The sequence below is a fragment of the Ciona robusta genome, chromosome 2 (genome assembly GCF_009617815.1).
Source record: "Ciona robusta chromosome 2, ASM961781v2".
NCBI classification, from domain to species: Eukaryota; Metazoa; Chordata; class Ascidiacea; order Phlebobranchia; family Cionidae; genus Ciona; species Ciona robusta.
The window spans coordinates 139,051-160,997 of NC_143236.1; the positions used below are offsets into that span (position 1 = coordinate 139,051).

Sequence of the window (21,947 nt, forward strand, 5' to 3'; positions counted from 1 at the left end):
CATGCTGTGCCGAACGATCTTCAATCCTTCGCATTCTTTTGTTATATGACGCAATAAAACGTTTCATTACTGGGCACTCTCTCAAGTTCTGGTGTGATAAGAAATGCATGGAATGAAAATCTCAAAGTAAACATAGGAATAAATGGTAAGTACATAATATGAGTAGATTGATGTTCATACTGAATATTGCATGTTTATAATTAGGCACAGTTGTTATATATAGTACAATGGAGGAAGATGGGACACTTAGGCACATAATGCCAAATATTTCCAAAATCAAAATAGATGACGTTTTTTGGGTAATACTACGAATTAGCACTATCATTCTTTTATTAATTGACAACAATTTAATAAAATATAATAAAACACACGAGGAGTTATTTAGCGATCCGCACAGCAAGTGAACTTTTACAAATTCGAAAACACACAGGATAAGATGGGACAGTTTAAAATCATTGTTAATTTTGATTATTAAGTGTATTTATAAATAGGAATATACGTAAACAATACGAAATAATACTGTGCACCTTGAAAATTACGTCCAAACATTCTTTTCTTGCTCTACTACTATAGTTTTTAACATGTTAGCTATACATTATATTATTGCATAACAATTGGTATTGTTTGAACGACAATGGGTAATGTTCGAACTTCAATGGGTAATATTGTATCCTACAAATATATATGAACTTGTAATAACAGAAAATTGATTATAACTATTGATAAAGTTTTTATTTTTGCTAAAAATTGGGTATTACTACTCTGTTTTGGGCACAAGCCACTTCTCATAAATTATCACCAAGTGCAAATGACCAAATTTCGAATATATTTTCAAAATATTATCTTTTTATCATATCCGTATCTTATAGTTGAATAACCCCTGAGGTATAAATTACTAAATTTAAAGCAAACCATGGCCTACTCAATACACGGCCTAGGAATACACCGACACTGCTTAGAAAATAAGAGGCCTATTGACGCGAATAATGCCCATTATAATACATTGTTACGTCACGGTTTTATGAATGGTTTTCCTTCATTTTGAATGCAGTTTGCAGTTGTTGGTAGGTTCAATACCAGTTCTAGGTTGTTTTAACTCACAGTTTATCACAGAACGTGTCGCAGGGATACTTTCTTGTTTAGTTAAAATCATACCAGACATATAAAGCAGCGCAAAAGGTTTATTAGTAATAGTATATAAATATCAGTTTATTAAGCATAAAGAGAGACGAGCAATCAGATTCAGTTTACCAACACAGAAAACCTACGTTTTGATTATATTTAATTCAGTAGACAGGCATTTGGCAAGTTTTATAATGCAGCACACCTTTATAATTTTATTTAGATTAAATGCTAAGCCACCAGAATTATTAAGCAAGTTATTTAAGCATGGTCAATAGGTGTTCCGTAGTTGGATAAAAATATTTGGATAAGAGTACCATCTTTGCATGTTATGATCATGAAGAAGTGGCAAGAAGATCTTCAATCAGTAACATCATCAATATATTCTTTAACAACAAACAGACATGTGTGAATAATTCTGTCAGGAAGGAACACTAGTAAAATTTAAACAGCGACAAAGGTCTAAAGTTAGACACAACTCTTAAGTACGAAGAGAGGCTGTCGTGAGTTTGTTTGCATTATACAGTCTTAATTTATGATGTGCTGTATGACCCATTTTTGGACCTCGAGGAAGAGCCTCTGTCCTGCTTTAACAAAAAAAAACTCGAGTAGAAAATGGGTTATGAGCAGCAGGACAGATCAAGGCATAAGCCCTTTAGGTAAAAGGCTAATGCTTGTGTTTATCCAATATCCTATATTGTTTTTAAGGACCGGTTTTAAAAGTCCGAAACGGACATATCAATTAACTTACTTGTTGGTACTGCGGTGTTCTTTTGCTAGATATATATAGGCTGTCTTAAAAAACTTCTGTTTTAAGCCAAATACTATTTTCACTCAGCGACTGAGCCAAACTAAACTGTCAGTAAAACTTACTTGTATGCCGCACGTGGTTAAAAGTAACTCCTATCTGTTCAGTCATGCTTAAACATTTATAAAAATATAAGATGTTGATAAAATAACCCGAAAAATAAGGTAATTTCACCGGGAATGGTAAATAAACTGTTATTTGATGCAAAAACTACAGCCAGACAGCAAAATCCATTCATAAAACCGTGACGTAACATATATTATAATGGGCATTATTCGCGTCAATAGGCCTCTTATTTTCTGAGCAGTTTCGGTGTATTCCTAGGCCGTGTATTGAGTAGGCCATGAGCAAACCTTTCAAAGTTTTACAATGAAAACATATAAAACTACAATGTGGGGGAAGATGGGACTCTAAATTGAAATATATTTACATTAGCAGTATTCTGCAACTTGTAGTTAACCTACCGAGTTTAACAGGCTGTGCTAGTTTCTTTGTCATGTAAACTTCATATATATAACGTTAAACCGATATTTTGTTGTTGTTTTTATCTTAAATTAAAGTCATATTGACCGCTGCCTGTTTTCTTCATGCTTATATCTTAGTGTTTTTTTACAAAACGAAAACTAGTTTTAGGAGACAAAATCAAACTGTACGGAATATTCAAGGTTGTTTTATGAAGCTATGAAACTAGTTTATTCGTTTGCACACGCAAACTAAAAAAATCTTCGACTTTACTATGATTTAACGAGCATTAAAATATAGCACCTTACAATTTCGCATTTTTTTACCTGTTCAAAGTATACTGTTTCTGTTTTACATATTTTTTAATATTTAAAAACAGTAATCAGCTCTGACTGGCGTTTTATAAAGTCGTGATAATACCGTCAAATAATTCTGTAACATATTTTCCTTGATTATCATTAAATGAGGGTCTGTAAAAAGAAAATTAAAAAAAGTCTCGTCTGACAAAGTGTCCCATATTCCCCCACCCTACTATATATACATAATTTATCAGAATTGCTGGCTTAATGTGCGAAAAATAGTGTATCAATACCCAATTAATACGTAAATATGAAACGCTTAATATTATTTCTAACATTACCTTATTGCCGCGTGATTAAAGCTTGTCGGAACAAATTTAATAACAAACCAGTACAAATTTCTTAAACGGTCCGTATTTAATAGACCTCGTATTGTACTTGATCCCGCCTGTGCGTCGTATAGCCTGGTTCAAATATAACAGTCCGGACCAATACATCACTACCCTGGCAGACTCGAAACCCGTATTCCTCCTTTCTTATAACAATATTTATTATATATATATATATATATATAACTATATATCTTTTTTCTGCATTCAGCTTACGAATTAAGACAACCCTTTAAGAACCACTGGATTGGAGGAATAGCTGCTAGGTGTCTGGCTCAAATACACACGCCCACAATAGTAGCGGCATCAATATACAAACGAAACCATACCTGACAACTGACAACTTCCAATTAATATCAGTTACATAACGAGTGATTGTTAACAACAGTTTATTTTTTGATTAGTTGAAACACAGTATTCATAACACCTTGCTACATAAAATAAAATAGCGAATTTAAATGGAAACATTTAGCAGATAACAACACATCAATTATTAAGAATTGGTCGAAATATTTACAAAGAAAATATATTGCTTTGCTTAAAATTAGGAAATCAAACAAATCATTTTATATAACAAAGATAAATTCAAATGATGATAAAACTAAACAGCACTCCCATTTCCAATTTTTGGAGCAACTACGTCTAGGTTTCCCATCAGTCTTGCACAAACAACATATTTGCTTCTTAGTTCTTCCATACTTATATAACAACCCTGAAAGTTCAATTTAATAATTTTTATTTTAAATTAATAAAGGTATATAGAGTGTCTATATAACTTTATTCGGCTCTACCGTCTGGTTCAGTGGTTTGCATGAATGTAACTGGGTTAGAGCAATTATCGTTAAGTGTCTTGCCAACACAAATATCTTTATCCAGCATTCTTTGGGCGTATGCTGCAATGCTGTTTGGTTACTTTCGCATAATTCATATAATATATATGATTGGCTAGTTTGCAAAGTTGGTACCTGCAGTCTTCTACGTCCACCATTGCTAATATAAGCTTCACGAGAATGCAGCATTCTCCTATTGTTAAAGAAAAGCAGTTCTCCAGTTCGCAGACGATGTTTAAACTAAAGAACAAAATTATAACGAGTCTGTTCTGCAGTTTGTGTGGTATATTAATTTACCACTAAATAGCTATTTTTATAATTGGTTTAATAACTACTTGACTTTCAGGTATGTAAAATTCCATGAGTATTTTATTTCTTACGCCACTTCACAATTTTGTATTGAAAACATCTATGTTAATAGAATTTCAATTTACGAAACATTTTATTGACTGCACATATGGATTAAGTAGGGTGGAAAAAAGTGAGAACTCAAGCATAGACGGGGTCTTTTTTGAAAATTGCCTTTTAGGGATACTCATTTGATAATAGACAAAAAAAATGTTACAGTACTATTCAACAGTATTCCAACGATATTATTGGACAGTATTCGTTTATTTTTTAATAATAATTTATCTCTCAGGGCTTATTTAATTATGATATTCTAATACAATAACCAGATAATGTTTAAAAATTTATCTAAAATTTAGTAACAGGCACTTAAAAATAAATTATGACAGGTGGCTTGTGTGAAATATAGAATAGCAATAACCAATTTGAGGCAACAGTTTGAACTTTTTTATAGTTATTATTCTTTTTTTCGAAAATGACTTGTTAATGTGCATTTGTAGTATACAATGTTTATCAATTGATACTCTAACAAAACCTATTAATCACTGTCATTCGAACAATACCAATTCTTCATACAATCCCACATTGTAGCTAACATGTTAAAAACTACAGCAGTAGGAAAAAAAAAAAGAATGTTTAAAATTTGATTTTCAAAGCGTCCAGGTATTATTTTCGTGGTATTTTTGCGTATTCCTAAAAATGAGTTACCTTATTATTCAAAATTAACAAAGATTTTATATTGTCCTGTCTGACCCTTCCTGTTTTTAAAGAGGTAAAATTACATCTGGTGTGCAATTTGATAAATAGCTCTTTTTTACATATTTGTTTAAATTGTTGTCAATTAATAATGATATGATGGTACTAATTTGTGGTATCACCGCAAAACCGTCATTTATTTTGAATTTGGACTTATTGGATATTATTATTATGTGCTTAAAGTTCCCGTCTTACCCCAGTCTACTATATATTTTTAGTTATTCCTTAGCAACGCCATTAACTCATGTTTGTTGTAGTAAATACAATTCCCTGAGATAAGCAACCATTGCTGAACAAACATTAATGTTTTAACACAACTTACAACAAATTCGTTTCTGTTTATCATTCTGTCAAGCTTGTTATAAGCCTGATAAAATTTCTCCACATACTTTGCATGGATACGAAGTGGTTCTTCAATTCCTTTATTGAAATTAAACCCAACAATCTATAAATGTATAATAAGTTGTCAATTTTGCCGACACACCTCTGTGTAACGGGAGAAGTAGAAGAAATAACAGCTGTGGAAACGGTTGGAGCAATTGTTGTTAGGTATTCTCCTCAAAAACAAACACACCCACAACACCATAAAGTCTCGAAGGTGTAACATCTAAACTACAGGCAGACGAGCTAATGCTTACCACTATTTTAGGGCAATTAAATGGTAGTGCATGCCAAACATCATCAGCAATGCAGTTATGAGAAATTAAATTGTAGGACATTACCTGATCATCATAATCAGTAACTATGACAGGCTTCCTTGTGTACAAATAACATGGATTCTTTCGTTGATAATCAATGGTTCCAAATGGAACTGGCACTTTACTGAGGATGTTAAAGTCTTCAGGAAATTCTTTTCGAAATGTTTCCAAAACATAAAACATATCAACCAGCAATGATTCTCCACCTTGTACACAATCATCAAACCTGCAAGGTATGAAGTGAAATCCGAGGCCTGCTCGAATTTGCCCTTTTTCGCACACTCAAAGTGCTGCAACATATTAACTGGCAATGAGTGTTTTTCCTGAGTTAAAATATATCGTCAGTGCTAATGTCAGTATCAAGCATAACACATTATCCTTTGGTTACAATGAAAACATCTCTAACCACTTATTTTAGTTTTACCAGGTGTTAACAACCTTCAGCAACACATCAACCAAAAATTCAAAATTTGTATATGCATGGAGCCAAATGTGATCTAAAGGTATCGCCAAGGTTTCAAAAAATGAACCAGGCTCTGTTCTTGTTTGTGAATATATAAAAGAGGTGTGGAGTCAGCATAGTATGCAGCTATGTTTAATCAAAAAAGGAAAATAAAATAAAGTATTCTGTATTTTACAACATTTTGATATATATATATTAACAAAATTTGAACTTTCTTCGATAGTTAAGAAACTAGAAACACTTAATGCTGAATGACACTTTTTACTATTGCAGTTAAATTTGCGGTTTTAACATCGTTACATGCATATTTTTCAGGAGCTGTTTCATTTTTAAAACATTGTTGGTACCTTTAGATCACATTTGACCATTTCTATTAATACATAAATTTTGATTTTTCATTGGTATGCAGCTTTAAGGCAAACTAAGATACGTACAAGTACAACATATGTTCAGTAAACCATTAACAAGAAGGCAAATATTTAACCAATTAAATATAATAAAGATTAAACTATGGTATGAATAAAACCACCATAGTCCTACTTTAAAAAGCAGTTCTTACTGAATAGCATGAAGTAATTGTACTCCTGGTCCTGCTTCATAATGGCATTGGTCTGTATGCAATGGAAGCCAGATTTGAGAGTTTGCTATATTTTCTGTGCTTTGGTTGTCAAGTACATCAAATAACTAAACATAAAACAGTAACCACCATGCTAGAAATAAAATTATTTAAAATACTTTTCCATAAGTGTTCTGCAATACTGGGGAAATCTTTTCACCAACCTGTAACGGCACTGCTTAGTATGGTAAAATAAAGTACGACATCAAACGGCACAAATACCTTTATACACGCTCCTTCTTCTAATGGAACGTTTTGTATTACGACAAACCCGATGTCAATCACTTGTTTCATCCAGCTGAAATTGAATATAAAATAAAGTTTGTTTTTTTTAAATTAAGGTACTGACTTTAACATCCCTTCTTGTGTGTCCAATTCATTGTAATCAATTTTAGGAACTTCGACCTTGGTTGGGTCAACAAAATGCAGGGTTCGTTCTTGCAACATTTCATGCAAACATTGGTCACAGTAACAAGCTGACTTCAACCAACCAGAATCTATGTTGATCACGTGACCATCCACCACCTCTCCAATGATTTCCAGCTCAAGAAAACCTGTTTTTTTCACAAAAATAGTTAAGACACCTAACAACAGTTGATCCAACCCAGTGTAAGTGATGGGTTGTCCATTTTGTCAGCCATGCATAAAAACAAAAAATAAAAATTCCCCCACCAAAATCACCTACAGTCCATACGCGGGAACTCACAAGAATGCACCAAGTGTATGAAACATAATCACTGTCTCTGCTTGAGATTAAATGAGTAATGAGTTACATTTATTTCAAAACCATGTCTCTGAACTCAAATTGATTTCAGTAATATAAGACTGTGGGGTAAGATGGGATAATTTTAGCACATAATATTTAAATATCCTGATCGGCTTTTAAACATTCAACAAAGGTCTGTGGGAGTTGTCGAATGTTCTTTAATTACTACCAAATGGGGGGTAAAATAGAATATAAAGATGTCCACCCTTCCTCACTCTACTAATATAATACTTTAAAACTATTAGAACATTAAAACAGTTCTTTTCAAATTTTAATGTGAAAAGGGTAAAACACTGTGATATAAATACATACTCCCATTTTTAGTTAATCTTGCATCTTTAATTCTAAGATCAGAAGGAAACTGAGATCTATGAATGTTCAGTTCACCAATAACAGTTCGTTTACAAACTGTACAACGGCAATTAAATCTCAACCAAGTAACATGATATCTGCAACACATTCAAATTTGGGTGGTGGTAACTTTTGAAGCTTCAACCAAATATCTAACAGTGGATATGGCCATTAAATTTCTATTTTGTTTAAAATTTGTGAAAAACTAAAGTGAATAATACACTATGAATAATACTAAACAAGAAGTGTGTTAGCTAGAGTATGGCAACTAAACAGCATCTTACAGGATTAAAGGAACATTTTTTTAAGTTTAAGACCCTCTTTAATGTAAGCAAATTGTACCCCTCATATAACAGTTTTTCATTTCTTCTTTTACATGACTTTTTTAGCCAAAGGTTGTTACAGACAGATGCAAGGGCAAAAAGAGGGAAAACTTGCATTCCTAAAAGAAGGGAATAGGAAAACAGGAAATACTGCTTGGTAAAAAAAAGGGATTTTTTTATATTTTATTTACTTAACTTTGATAATTAGAAAATGGGGAACAGCAGAAATTATTACTAACAAGGGAAAAGCAGGGGAAACATGGAAAAAAGGGAAACCGGTAAAAGGATGGGTAAAGATGAAAAGGAGAGGAAAACGAGGAAAATAAAAAAGAGGGAAAGGGGGGAATAGAGGGGGAAACAGGAAAAACAGGGGCTAAAAGGGAAAAGAGGGGGAAACAGGGAAAAGAGAAAAGACAGATTTCCCCTCTTCTACCCCTTTTCCCCCTCTTTTCCGTTTTCCCCTCCATTCCTCTTTTCTTCCTCTTACACGCTCTTTTTTACTGTTTCCCTTTTTTCCTTTTCCTGCTATCATACTAACATTTGCTTTTTGCCAACAACAGAAGTAAGACTAAATATTATTGAAACCAGTTTTGTTCACCACAAATCCGATATGGATACATTAAGAACAGAGGCATGGACTTACATGCTTCGATGTCCATCCTTCCAAAGGGTTTCAACTGATTTCTTCTCTGGATTAATATATACGTCTGACAGCATGGCAGAATTCATAGTGAAAACAAAATTAGCAAACTGTTCGTTAAAAAAGATAAATAAAAATAAACGTGTCTTCCGATAAGAAGTTATGCTGCAGCCTGCAGTGAACGAGTACCGAAGCTAAACGCGTAGTCAAGATCCTCTGATAAGTTCGTCGTTACTTTGTTAACTTGACTCTCTGACTAAACTACAGCATGTTTGTGTAAATAAGGCAACAATCCTGCCAAACAAACGCAACCTTTGTACCACTCATATTTATTCAATTGTTCGGCCCGTGGCATAGTGGTTAGCTCGCCTGTCTGTAACCTAGAGGGAATGGGTACAAGGCTCGACGCTGCTACCATTGTGGGCGTGTGTGTCCTTGAACAAGACACTTAACGACAATTGCTCCAACCCAAAGTTAGTGCTCCGACCTAGTGGTCACTAATGGGTTGTCCAAATTATCAGCCATACATAAAAAAAAACAAAATAAAAACAATCACTCACCAAGTAACATACATGGTAACTCTCATTGCTTTCGTGTGACTCTACAACAGGGGTATTGTTGCGAATTGGTAGTGTTCATAAAGGTATAATAGGGTGGGGGAAGATGGGACACTTTGTCAGACGAGACCTTTTTTTAATTTTCTTTTTACGGACCCCTATTTAATGATAATCAGAAAATTAAGGTTACAGAATTATTCGACAGTATTATCACGACTTTATAAATCGCCCGTCAAAGCTGATTACTGTTTTTAAATATTAAAAAAATATGTAAAATAGAAACAGTATACTTTAAACAGATAAAAAAATTGCGAAATAGTAAGGTGCTATTTTTAATTGCCCGCTAAATCATAGTAAAGCGGAAGAATTTTTTTAGTTTGCGTGTGCGAACAATTAAACTAGTTTCATAGCTTCATAAAACAACCTTGAATATTTTGTACATTTGAGATATAAGCATGAAGAAAATAGGCGTTATGTATATGAAGTTTACATGGCAAAGAAACTAGCACAGTCTTTTAAATTCGGTAGGTTAACTACAAATTGCAGAATAGTGCTAATGTAAATATATTATAATTTAGAGTCCCATTTTCCTTCACATAGTATAGTCTTGAAAATGTTTTCATTGTCAAACTTTAAAAGGTTTGCTTTTAGTTCAATAATTTAAACCTCAAAAATTATTTAAATATAAGATACTGATAATAAAAAAGATAATATTTTTTAAATTTGTTCAAAATTTAATATTTTGCACTTAAAAATATGTTATGAGAAGTGGCCTAATTGTGCGAAAAACAGCGTAGAAAAGTGTATCCCACTTCCCCCTCCTGCTAGGCCCTGCATGCAATATCAGGTGGGCTCTTTTGTGTAGGGCATGGCACCATTTTAAAAATGTCTACTCGAAGTATGACGCCTCTCCCACCGTTTTATCTTGCATTCCCTTTAAATTAATACCCCGAAAATTCAGTATCATTAATATACCCTGACATACTCATGGGGTAATACTAATTTACGGGAATACGGAAATACGGGAACGACGGGAATCGCAATCTAATTTACGGGAATACGGAAATACGGAAAAGACGGGAAAAACTGCAAACTAATTTACGGGAACACGGGAACTTATGGGAATGTGTTTTAAGCTTGTTTTAAGCCTACACCAATTACGGGGATGTGTTTTATGCTTGTTTTAGGTATTTACCAGTTACGGGAAAGTTACGGGAATGTGTTTTATGCTTGTTTAAAGCCTACACCAGTTACGGGAATGTGTTATAAGTATTTACCAGTTACGGGAAGGTTACGGGAATGTGTTTTAAGCATATTACAGTTACGGGAAAATTACGGGAATCTGTTTTATGCTTGTTTCAAGCCTACACCAGTTACGGGAAAGTTACGGGAATGTGTTTTATGCTTGTTTCAAGCCTACACCAGTTACGGGAAAGTTACGGGAATGTGTTTTATGCTTGTTTTAAGTATTTACCAGTTACGGGAAGGTTACGGGAATGTGTTTTAAGCATATTACAGTTACGGGAAAGTTACGGGAATGTGTTTTATGCTTGTTTCAAGCCTACACCAGTTACGGGAATGTGTTTTATGCTTGTTTACCAGTTACGGGAAAATTACGGGAGAAACTGTGGAGAAAGGACAACAGTATCGTCTCACACAACGAGGATTAGCCCGTCGGTGTGTAAAAGAAGGACTCATCGGTTATTCGGCAGCAACATCATCATTTTCTGTAAATCATCCCATGACCAAGCAAGTCCACAGTGTTAAGTTGTTTCCTTTGCCATCGCGATGCTCCTGTAGCAGCACGGGAAGATGCTTTCACTTAATTGCAGTACAAATGTCTTTGCAGTTGCCAGAAAGTCAAACTCGAGACACTTCAACATATTCTTTATCACAGATGATAAGAAAAAGTCGCAACAAAGAAACAAAATCAGGCAAAGAAGAAGCGGTAATCACAATAGAGACCCATGAGTTCGAAAGTGTAATCGGCAAAGCGCCAAAGCCGCTAAATTGGGGTGAATGCGAAGCTCTTAACTGCAGCGGAAATAAAGAAAAACAGCTGCAAATTTTTTGTGTAACATGTAGAAAATGGTTTCATAAATGTTGTTTACCTGCTAAAGTTGGTTTTTCGAAAACATATTTTTCTTGTACAAAACAATAAATGATGTCATAATGTTCTTACATACTCGTCTCATAATATAGTAATGTGGGGGAAGATGGGACACCTAAGCATATATTGCCCAATATTTTCAAATCTAAAATACATGACGGTTTTTGGGTAGTACTAATAATTAGTTTCATTTCTGTATACTCCCAACTCCCACAAAACAATTTAAGGCCCAGCAATTCCCGTAACCTTCCCGTAACTGGCAAATACCTAAAACAAGCCTAGAAAACATTCCCGTAAATTTTCCGTAACTGGTAAATACCTAAAACAAGCATAAAACACATTCCCGTAACTGGTGTAGGCTTGAAACAAGCATAAAACACATTCCCGTAACTTTCCCGTAACTGAATATGCTTAAAACACATTCCCGTAACCTTCCCGTAACTGGTAAATACTTAAAACAAGCATAAAACACATTCCCGTAACTTTCCCGTAACTGGTGTAGGCTTGAAACAAGCATAAAACACATTCCCGTAACTTTCCCGTAACTGGTGTAGGCTTGAAACAAGCATAAAACAGATTCCCGTAATTTTCCCGTAACTGTAATATGCTTAAAACACATTCCCGTAACCTTCCCGTAACTGGTAAATACTTAAAACAAGCCTAAAACACATTCCCGTAACTGGTGTAGGCTTTAAACAAGCATAAAACACATTCCCGTAACTTTCCCGTAACTGGTAAATACCTAAAACAAGCATAAAACACATCCCCGTAATTGGTGTAGGCTTAAAACAAGCTTAAAACACATTCCCGTAAGTTCCCGTGTTCCCGTAAATAAGTTTGCAGTTTTTCCCGTCTTTTCCGTATTCCCGTATTCCCGTAAATTAGATTGCGATTCCCGTCGTTCCCGTATTTCCGTATTCCCGTAAATTAGTATTACCCTACTCATGCCTTCTCCCCTCCTCCCAACTACTTTGGCCTTGTGGTCGTGCTCCCTCGATCTTAAATAAACCCTTTCAGGCGTGCAGCATCTTAAACGTAACATCCTAGGTCACTGCACCATTCATCGCCGACGAGGACTTCTCTTGAGTGCCTCTGCGAGTTCCAGCTCGCGGGGGGGCTTCCCCGATTTTGAAAAAGTCGCCAAGCTCCTCTTACGCTTTGCCTTTCTAACCAGATGGCTGATCCAAAGATTTCCTGTAAAGACCAAAGCCCCCACTCCTCTTCCGTTTACTTGTGCTCATCCCCAGCCCTATAAACCCCCAGCTTCCGTAAGCTCCGTCGAGGCGCTCTTGTCTGACTTGTTGGGATTTTACGTAACAATGTGTTGGCCTACCCGGTATTTCTATAGGTGGCTGTACACAGTATCCGGCATGCGAATTCGCTTGTGAAGTCGTATGCAAACCCATTACCGAGTTCCGCATGCGGCAGCGAAATCCGGACAAAACAGACGAATTCCGGATACTGTGTACAGCCACCTTATGGCCATGGTTGCGCATTCTACTCTTTTTTTTAATTTCCGTGTACGTGCCCAATATTTCGTGATAGACTCACAGAAATACAAAAGAGTAGAACGCGCATCTCCAATGTCGGTAAAGGAGAGAGATGATACACTCTCTCTCTTTCGCGAGTCGGTCCCGTTTACTATTGTAGTCAATGGAATCCAGGGCGTTTTATGTAGTTTTTTTCGTTTTTTGACTTAATTTCAACTCGTAGAATAAAACAACCATTTTCTAATATATATATATATTTCTAACAAACCGTTTATTTGAAGGTTTTTAATATTAAATTTCGTAAACGAGTGGTAAACTGTAAACGTTAACCTACCAAATAACTAAACTAGCCTACACAACTTAAATAGTTGGTGTAGTTTTTAATATAAACACCTAGAACCTCTTAAAACTACTATGCGCCTATCTTTTACAATGGAGACCAATCGAAATGGGGAAGGAGTTGGCGGTGACGTGAATAGAAAAAAGAATATATCACGGTTTCGGGCAGTTGCGCGTTCTACTCTTTTTTAGTTCTGTGGGATAAACTTAGTTATTTGCCTTTTTTGCCTTTTTTTGTTATTTTCTCTCAATTGTATTTCTGTTTCGCTTGGCTCTAAGACTAAGTATACTGTATTGCTATTAGTGTCATAAAAGATGCATTTTTCAATTCCGGATACTGAAGAAATCGAAGATTCAACTGGTTCATCATACAAGGTATTCCATTATAGGCTTACCGTACACGTTGGGACCTCATGTGCCGTGACATGGTGGTTTGTGCGCCTGCCTTCAATTCCGAGATTATACGAGTTCCAATATTCACCCAAAATATTTTCTAAGCGAAAACTTTTAAGCACGAGATGCATGAAACAAAAATTTCTGGTTTTTATAAATTTCGTTTCCCTGTCATGTGAGGGTATAGCAGTTTTCATTCATGCAACTACTTATTCACAGAGTTGAACCGTTAGATGCCTTAAAAGTTAATTCCTACTGTAGCTACCATTATTCTTTTAGTTTCTTATCATGAACAATTAAAAATAGTTTTCAATTGGATTTATTGGGAGGCTGGGCACCCCTCGTATAAGCCCAAGTAAATTTTGAAGTATGGAGACTACTATACAATGCCCGGGCAGTAAAAATAGCTATTGTTTTGAAATACTTTTTTATACAAACACTTACTCAAAAGTTATCATTCAATGTTGTTTCTTGCACTTCATTTATATGTTACACACTACATCTAGTCATTTACCACCTAGTTTATGATATTTAAATTAATTTTAAAGGGTAATTTTTTATTACAAATGGCCCGTGTCTAAATTTTCTTCTTGCGAATCATGAAATTTTTCCAGTTTGGTATGTTTAAGTTTGAATGCGACAATTTACCCTCTCTAGTCTCTAATATACTCACACACAGTTAATATTTTAAAGGTGTTTAACGTGCATGTGAATGGAGTGCTTCATTGTAGTGTAAGATACAGTCAGTTGCATGATTTAAACAATCAGGTAATATTTTTGTATAACATGTGATATTAACTTATGTAACATATTCGATATCCATAGTCATAATACAATTTCTTTAAATAAGTTTCGGAAAGAATTGAAGCTAAAAACGCTGCCTCAATTTCCACCAAAGAAACTTCTGCAGCTGAATGATTCCAATCTTAAGGAACGCAGAGTTCAGCTAGAAAAATATATTCAAGAAGGTAAAGTGTACAGTGTGATTGGGTCTTTTATATCTTCAGCGCCAACCTGTTTTTTGCTGTATTCAATATGTTCAGCACATGTAAATACTAGATGTGGGCATTAAACCTTGTGCTTACATTCAGTGATAGTCTTAGCACTTGTATTAAGTGACACTCTGTGGGTCATCAACCATATAGTATAAAATACATATACAACCATTTAAATTCTATAAAAACTAAACTTATAATCTGCCCAGTATTGAGTTCCCAGTCAAAAAATTAAGAAAAAGTACACTTAAATTATTTTTGCAGTGAGTCAAGATCCAATGTTATCAAATAGTGATATATTCAATGCATTTCTAAGAAGAGCACAACAGGTACAGTCGTTTATTAAACAATAAACATTGTGTTAGTTCTGGTATGACTAATTGACTAACCTAATGTATATTGTCCATTGTTCAGTTTAGATTGTGTTTTACTACTTCATTTCTTTAATTTTGCAGCAGTAACTTGTCAATTTAAGCAAACTGTTTATTAATATGAACTAAAAATGAATTGTTTTTTTTTGATAAATAATATAATGAGCTATAAATATTAGTTATAAAGTAATGTCATTTTATCTACGGCTGGATATTACGAGTATAAATGTTTTGTTGACTTTCTTGGTGTAGGAAACTAGAAGAGAAGAATCGATTCCTGTTTCTCTGAATATTTATCTTTTAAATGGATCTAAAGTTCAGCTAAACATCAGCAGCACAGATCAAACTGATGATGTTCTTGAGGTTAGTATGATGTCAATGGACTGGTTGTACGAAACTTTATTTAGTAAATGATGGTTGTATATTATGTGTTGTTTAACAGCAAGGTAAACTGCAATACCTTTCACTTTGTGGGTATCGGCCTGTGTTTCATGTTATTTATTTTTTAGAATACGATTGTAACTATTGGTCTTCCAGAAGATTTGACTTATTACTTTGGGTTATATCTTGTTCGTTCAGATAATCAGCCTACAGGTAATAAGATCTATTACTGTGTTTACATGAATCGATGAATGTTCTAATAATTATAATGATCCCATAAGAAACTGTAAGAGTTATTAGTGTTAAACCTTAAATAACTAGAAAAACAAAAATATTTAATGATGGTTTATGCTTGTGCCCAGTTGCGTATGCAAAGGGGTGTGAGGGGTCAGGAAAGCCCTTCGAATCTCAAAAATAAAAAAAAGTATGAATTTTATTTTTAGTACTTTATTTTTATACTTTTACATTTATTGGATGTAAAAAAGGTTGTGTTTTAGAGGAAAAAGGTCTGTTTAATAAAAGAAAAGAATTTTGCCATTTTTAAGGACAAAAGCTTATGCTTGGTTAGTTACAAAAAGCACTCATAGTTAGTGCTTAGAGTTTTCTTTGTTTTAGTTATACGACAACTACAGGACTTTGAATGTCCGTACATCTCTTTAAAAAGTTTGAAGGATCGACGTTTATACAAAATTGTCATCAGAAAATCTTACTGGGATCAGTGCTATGATGAGATTTACAAAACAGACCGAACTGCCTTAAACCTTCTGCATTCACAGGTTTATGGAACAAAAAATTAGATTTAGCCTTACATTTTGTCATAATGTTTAACTGGGCACTTGGATATATCAACGAAAACTGAAAATTTGTTTATTGAAAAAGAATAGAGATGCCTAAATGTGATTTAAAGGTACCAACAAAGTTTCAAAAAAAGCACAGCTATAAAAAAAAAAGTTAAAAAAAACTACGATTGTGCCATAATGTAATGGCATTTTATTAAACCTAGCTACATACCAGTTTACATTGGCTCAGCAATTTCTTTAATCTAATATTAGCACATCCCGACTTTTTTTCCAAAGTAAATGATACAGCATGTAACGGTGAGGGGTGATGAACATTTGAATATAAAAATGGTTAAAAATTAACCAATAGGAAAAAGTCAGTAGTTACAATTTACAAACTAAAAGCATTCAAAGTTGAAACTTTCCAAATAAAAATTCATTGTCGTAGAGCCTAGTTCCCAATACTCAAGCGATCGGATTTTAAGCATCCCTTTCAGAAGCCAATCTGTTTTTGAAACTTTGGTGGTATTTATAGATCACAATTGAGTTTTTCTTTCAATACACAAATTTTGATTTTTTGTTTTCGTGCTTTTTTAAACCTAAAGCAGCTGCTATTAAAGTTTAAATTGCAGTAATTTGTTGCCATACCAATCATACGGTTACTAGACATATTTGAGGATAAAGTTATCATTGGGAATTTTGTTGGAAAATTAATTTTTTTAATAATTCATGTACTTAGGAACCCATAAGTTTTGTTTTAAATTTCAAAGTTTGCTGTTGTCTATGTATGTAGTTATGATTAAGGCAAACTGCATAATTTTGGGCAATATAAGGTATTTTCTTTTTAATTTAAGGAACTTCTTTGTTGTTACTATTTTAGGCTGAAAATGATGTTAAAGTAGGATGGACAGGTTGTTCTGATGCAGCAAAAGTACAACTGACTACTTTTAACAAGAGAGGGTCAAAGAAGGAGGTAAGTCAGCTGTTTGCTGCATTTTTTTAAAGCAGAATGTCTTTTTGATTTCTATATTTCAATGCAGGCATAATGACTACTGTGCTGGTATGTTTATTTTGTTTAAAATGTATTATTAATGTTGTATACGCATTCGATAAATGATGGTTAGCAGTCATGGCTCACAGGGTATGGAATAGGACACATTGTTGTAATGTTCCTATGAGTTACCTCGCCACATGTTGATATACAGACCCCTTCATTTGTACTGATTTGAATAATGATATTTTTATCAGTTTTTAGAATTATGCCAAACTCTTCAAAACTATGGATACATTCAATTTAAACCATGTGTCAGCGATTTTCCAGAGAAAAACAGCCGAGTCATTATCAGTGCAGGAAATTATGAAATCAAATTCAAGTTGGTCTTTTAGAAATTTGTTTTCAAATATACTTACAACAGAAGTGATATTTAATACTATCTTTGGGCCTTTAAGTTATCCTGACAAAATCCTGCCTCATGGCAGAATTAACATTGGTTCAAGTTAAATATTGTGTGATACTTTTTTCTGCATGGTATCATTCTCGGATAATGCATTAATGACTATACTTAGTAATAATAACGGAAGTTTTTTTTACCGAAGTTTGTTCTGTATATGCAGGATATTAATGCGTGGCAAGCAAAAGCAAGTAAAGGAAGCTGCATTCAATGTGACCAGAATTAAATGTTGGAGGGTAAGTTAATAATATTAATTTAATTTCCGTGGTTACTTTAAATGAACTAATTTTGTGGAACAAATTTGCAAACAACTTTCTCGTTTAATCTCTGATTTAAGTTTGTAACACATTTTGGAAAACAAAGTATACATCACTATCAGTAGTCAGTACATTTGGTATCATTAAGCACAGAAGTTCCTTAACTGTCTTAAATTTTTTCTGGTCCTTTTTCCGGTTTTCCTTAACTTAAATTTTTTTCTGTCCGCCAAAACTTAACTTTTCTAATTTTCCCAGTAAATTACCCGTTTCACCGTTGTGTTGACATTTTTCCAGTTTGTGTTTAATTTTAGTATATTTCTGTTTTTTTTCTGTACGACTAATAGCTGTGTCGCAACATTTTACCAGTTAAAAATATTACTACACCGATACTCTCTTTGTAAGTCTGGTTTAATAATAAAGACTTATCCCAGCATCAGACCTAAATTTTATGCTCTAAAATGGAGTGAACCAAACAGCAAGATATTTTGCGATTCCTTAGTCAAAGTGGTTGAACCAAGAGTACAAATAAGAACATTTTTTAAAGAGAAGAAGACCAATTCAATGCTTTAGGTAGCTGCAACAAAAACAAGGCAGGTGCTGATTTTTTTGGAGAAGATAACAAAAACGCAGAAAAGGAGAGTTCTTCAGACAGTGCGACATAAAATATTTATATACTAATTTGTTTTTATCATAACTACTGCCAGCGAAGAATTGCCAATTCATTTTCGTTAGTAGGCACCCAAGTGTTATAGGTGTACTCATTCAACTATATTACCTAAACCTACAATATATTTAGATATTATCAATGTATGATGATTCAACGAATGAATCGGATGATCCAGTGTTACAATTTGAATACTTGGTTGGTAAGGATAATCTTCAATGGATAACATTACAGAGTGAACAGGTATGACTAATTTGTATTACACTGAGTCTGAGTGTAATATGGTGTGTTTGTCATATGTGTAAGCTATTATATTAGTACCACTGCACATTGGTTAAGTAAGCACTTTTTACTATTGTAGAAGTAGTTTACACTAGACACAACAACATGACCAATATACAGAAACCATATATGATAAAGTTACACATATAGCTTGTAAGTGGGTACCTGCTATTTGATATAGGCATCTATAATGTAACTTTTGTAATTCTGTAATTCATTTTTTATACATATGTATACTTTGTTGTATATTCTATATGGGTGAGATCCTCCAGCCACACCATGTGACCTGGGATTTAGAAAATGCGGTGTGTCAGATAGCCAATTGTTTGGTATCACTAGCTTATCAATAACATGACTTACTATTGTAATACCTTATACAACAGGCAATAATGCTGAGCATGTGTATTAAATCAATGGTGGATGAATTGCTTCGTAAGAGAAAAGGTGACAAGATTAGGAAGGTTAGTTTGTACTTTAAGGAATAAAGTTGACATTCTAATTTCTAATTATTATGCATAAGTACCCATTCAAAGTTGGTTAACCTTTAATATTGGCCGATGTAATGTAGTGATATGTCTCCTACATCCTCTTACCTGCAGTCGTCAAGTTACTTTTTTAGTCCGATGTAAACTTTCTGTTTTGAATTGATGGGTATGGGTTTCTATTGTCATAATGGCATATTGTGAATAGTTAATCTTGTTTTACTAAACTTTATACAACTCTGATTTTCTTTGCAGCCTTCTGACAGAATCCAAGACAAAACCAAACCAACTTTCAAACCACGAGATAAAACAACTGAATGTTTGTTTGATGCTTCAGAGATCCAAGTAATTAATATGATCATACATTATACAAGTCTGCTACATTAAAAGTTATCTATAAAAATATTTGTTGTTTAACTTTTGACTTAATTATGTTTACCTGTGTAAATATGAAGCTATAATCCCATAAACCAGTTCAATATTGATTTAGCTAAACAATTTTTGTTCAACACAGTTTTAGAATCCCTCTCCCTTAATACAGGTCGCTTGTGTATGCAATATAACAGGATTTTTATATTATTGGGTTGATATGTTAATTAGGTGCTGGAGAGAGAAGGTGCAAGTAATGTAGAAAAGGCTAAAGAATCCGTAAAAAAGATAACAGTGAGTATTAGCTTAAAACTGAATAATGGGAGTTACTGCAAATTCTAATTAAGTCTTTTGGTCAGACTGCTTAACTAATCCTAATAGGATTAAAACATTCAATAATAATAAGGACAAGGTTGTTTAATCTGCTTTCAATTGTGCCAAGAGACTGATTTGTATATTCTTATGTTTCATTGTAAGGTTTTGTTTTTCAATAATTTAGCATTACAGGTTTACTATGACCCAGCTTAGGGTAAAATTTCATTTCAAAGTTTGATTTATTACCATATTTGTTTTGACGGCATATGAGCAAAGCTATTGCTATTGGTGATGTATATTTGAACTAAATGTAAATAAAAAAAGCAACGGTAAACAAAAGGAAACTCTAGCATCTAGAAGTATAGAAATTCATAGAATGTGACACATGTGAGAGATATGGTGTATAACACATTGTAATGGATAAAATATTAACATAAATTAATATACAAAGGAAAAGTTGGCAAGCGTTTCTATTCTTTCAAAACCTGTTACAACCGATGGTGTAAATCATTCCAATGACGTCACTCAGTCAGTTGCTTCGTTTGAACCAATCGGAGACGATGATTTATAAGCGTGTGGCAACCGTCGATAAAGTTTCGGTTTTATGATTTATTTAAAGTCAATTGAACAAGTGTTCCTATTTATTTAACTTCTTTTTTTTCTTCAGTATTAATACAGTGTTTGTATGCAAGTGCCTTTTATATTATTATTGGTGCAATCATCTGAGTAATTCCATGTACAGAGTTAACATTCAATATGTTACGTGCTGTGTGTGTTTATATTCGCCCATGATTGTAATTTATGAGTTGGATTTTGTTTAACAAATGATATTGTGGTATGAATTAAGTGCTGTTAATTATTATGAAGTATTTTGGTAGGTTTTATGTAACTCCACGGCAAGCGAAACCTATATAATGGCCTTTGTTATCGCACTGTAATTACCGCATTATGTTTTCAGGTTGTTGGTCGATTACGTTGATTCCACATTGCCTTATACACTTTTATTATATGCCTCATCGTCGCTTCTTTAACGCTATCGTCATTTGCATTACGCAGAAAATGTTTCATTTAAGGCGGATATAAAGCAATCTTCCCACCAAACACAATAAACATTCCCTACCGATCATTGTTTTCTTTGTTATTATGGCCGTCTTAGGGCTTCGTAAGAAGGAAGTGCGAAGTAACGAACAAATACGATGACTGCAACATATGTCGCGCCGCGGGATTTTACAAGTTCACGCTCAAGGCGAGACTGTCCAGTTGTTGTTGCTACCAGACAACGGATACAAACCTTGCACTCACCTGGGGCGTTTCCGAACAACTTATTTAATAGGAATATTAATTATTATCAGTCTCATAATGTTGTGGATTACATCTGCTATTATATGGAAGTGCGCGTTTGTCATATGACTTGTGAAACGAAACATTTAAATACAGTATCTGTTTTTCCGTCTTTCGGTAATATATTTAGTATAAGGCAGAAAACTGGGCACCATTTTATCCCATTTGGTAGTACACGACGAACATTCAATAAATTATGAAACCGTATCTTCATGACTTCCATAGATCGTTGTTAGCTGTATAAAACACGATCAGGATTTTTATGGATGTGGTTTACTAAAGGTGTCCTGTCTTCCGCCAGCCTACTTTATACGTAAGATATAGAGGTGAGGTGGATAGCACATAATATTGTCAAACAACTATCTTAATCGCTTACACTTGTCATTTCAGATGTTATAACTTATGTAGGTAATAAATTTCGAAACATGTCCCGATATATTTATATGGTTAACTAAAAACACAACCCGCAACAATTAAAAGTAAGGGTACAGTAGTTTACT

The 21,947-nt window shown here is 33.8% G+C and overlaps 2 protein-coding genes and 1 long non-coding RNA gene across 8 annotated transcripts; 2 read left to right on the plus strand and 1 right to left on the minus strand.

Annotated features, from left to right (window-relative positions):
* Nucleotides 1–30: 30 nt before the first annotated feature.
* LOC149739425 (uncharacterized) lies at nt 31–4,150 on the plus strand. Its single transcript, XR_016384404.1, has 2 exons — nt 31–145; nt 3,292–4,150. It is a non-coding gene; the product is annotated as an uncharacterized LOC149739425 (long non-coding RNA).
* LOC149739426 (uncharacterized) lies at nt 3,453–13,206 on the minus strand. 5 transcript variants are annotated; one of them, XM_089872334.1, is made up of 11 exons: nt 9,432–10,520; nt 8,875–8,938; nt 7,870–8,006; nt 7,141–7,345; nt 7,014–7,089; nt 6,911–6,955; nt 6,735–6,859; nt 5,737–5,938; nt 5,337–5,459; nt 4,046–4,150; nt 3,453–3,792 (listed from the first exon to the last, which is right to left on the minus strand). In XM_089872334.1, the coding sequence occupies exons 1-11, from the start codon at nt 9,439–9,441 to the stop codon at nt 3,682–3,684; spliced, it is 1,203 nt and encodes a 400-aa protein (XP_089728460.1). In that variant the 5' UTR covers nt 9,442–10,520; the 3' UTR covers nt 3,453–3,681. The 5 variants fall into 5 exon arrangements, with proteins under 5 accessions (XP_089728460.1, XP_089728463.1, XP_089728459.1 ...); XM_089872337.1 differs by lacking the exon at nt 7,870–8,006; XM_089872333.1 differs by lacking the exon at nt 9,432–10,520 and having other exon boundaries at nt 8,875–9,414.
* A 350-nt stretch (nt 13,207–13,556) lies between these two features.
* Nucleotides 13,557–21,230, plus strand: LOC149739427 (sorting nexin-17-like). 2 transcript variants are annotated; one of them, XM_089872327.1, is made up of 15 exons: nt 13,579–13,742; nt 14,454–14,528; nt 14,611–14,728; nt 15,020–15,084; nt 15,379–15,489; nt 15,636–15,720; nt 16,123–16,283; nt 17,167–17,259; nt 17,535–17,659; nt 17,901–17,973; nt 18,791–18,901; nt 19,324–19,401; nt 19,678–19,767; nt 20,023–20,085; nt 20,558–21,230. In XM_089872327.1, exons 1-15 carry the CDS (start codon nt 13,683–13,685, stop codon nt 20,675–20,677), a joined length of 1,428 nt encoding a protein of 475 aa, XP_089728453.1. In that variant the 5' UTR covers nt 13,579–13,682; the 3' UTR covers nt 20,678–21,230. The 2 variants fall into 2 exon arrangements, with proteins under 2 accessions (XP_089728454.1, XP_089728453.1); XM_089872328.1 differs by lacking the exon at nt 14,454–14,528 and having other exon boundaries at nt 13,557–13,742.
* The last annotated feature ends 717 nt before the right edge of the window (nt 21,231–21,947 follow it).

Coding starts and splice junctions, on each gene's coding strand:
- LOC149739426 (XM_089872333.1), bottom strand. CDS start 8,960: ATGAATTCTGCCATGCTGTCAGACGTATATATTAATCCAGAGAAGAAA. Junction 6,860..6,910: donor TGCAGAACACTTATGGAAAA/GTATTTTAAATA, acceptor TTTTATGTTTAG/TTATTTGATGTACTTGACAA. Junction 5,460..5,736: donor TTACTGATTATGATGATCAG/GTAATGTCCTAC, acceptor ATACATTTATAG/ATTGTTGGGTTTAATTTCAA.
- LOC149739427 (XM_089872327.1), top strand. CDS start 13,683: ATGCATTTTTCAATTCCGGATACTGAAGAAATCGAAGATTCAACTGGT. Junction 14,729..15,019: donor AGAAAAATATATTCAAGAAG/GTAAAGTGTACA, acceptor TTATTTTTGCAG/TGAGTCAAGATCCAATGTTA. Junction 19,768..20,022: donor TTGATGCTTCAGAGATCCAA/GTAATTAATATG, acceptor TATGTTAATTAG/GTGCTGGAGAGAGAAGGTGC.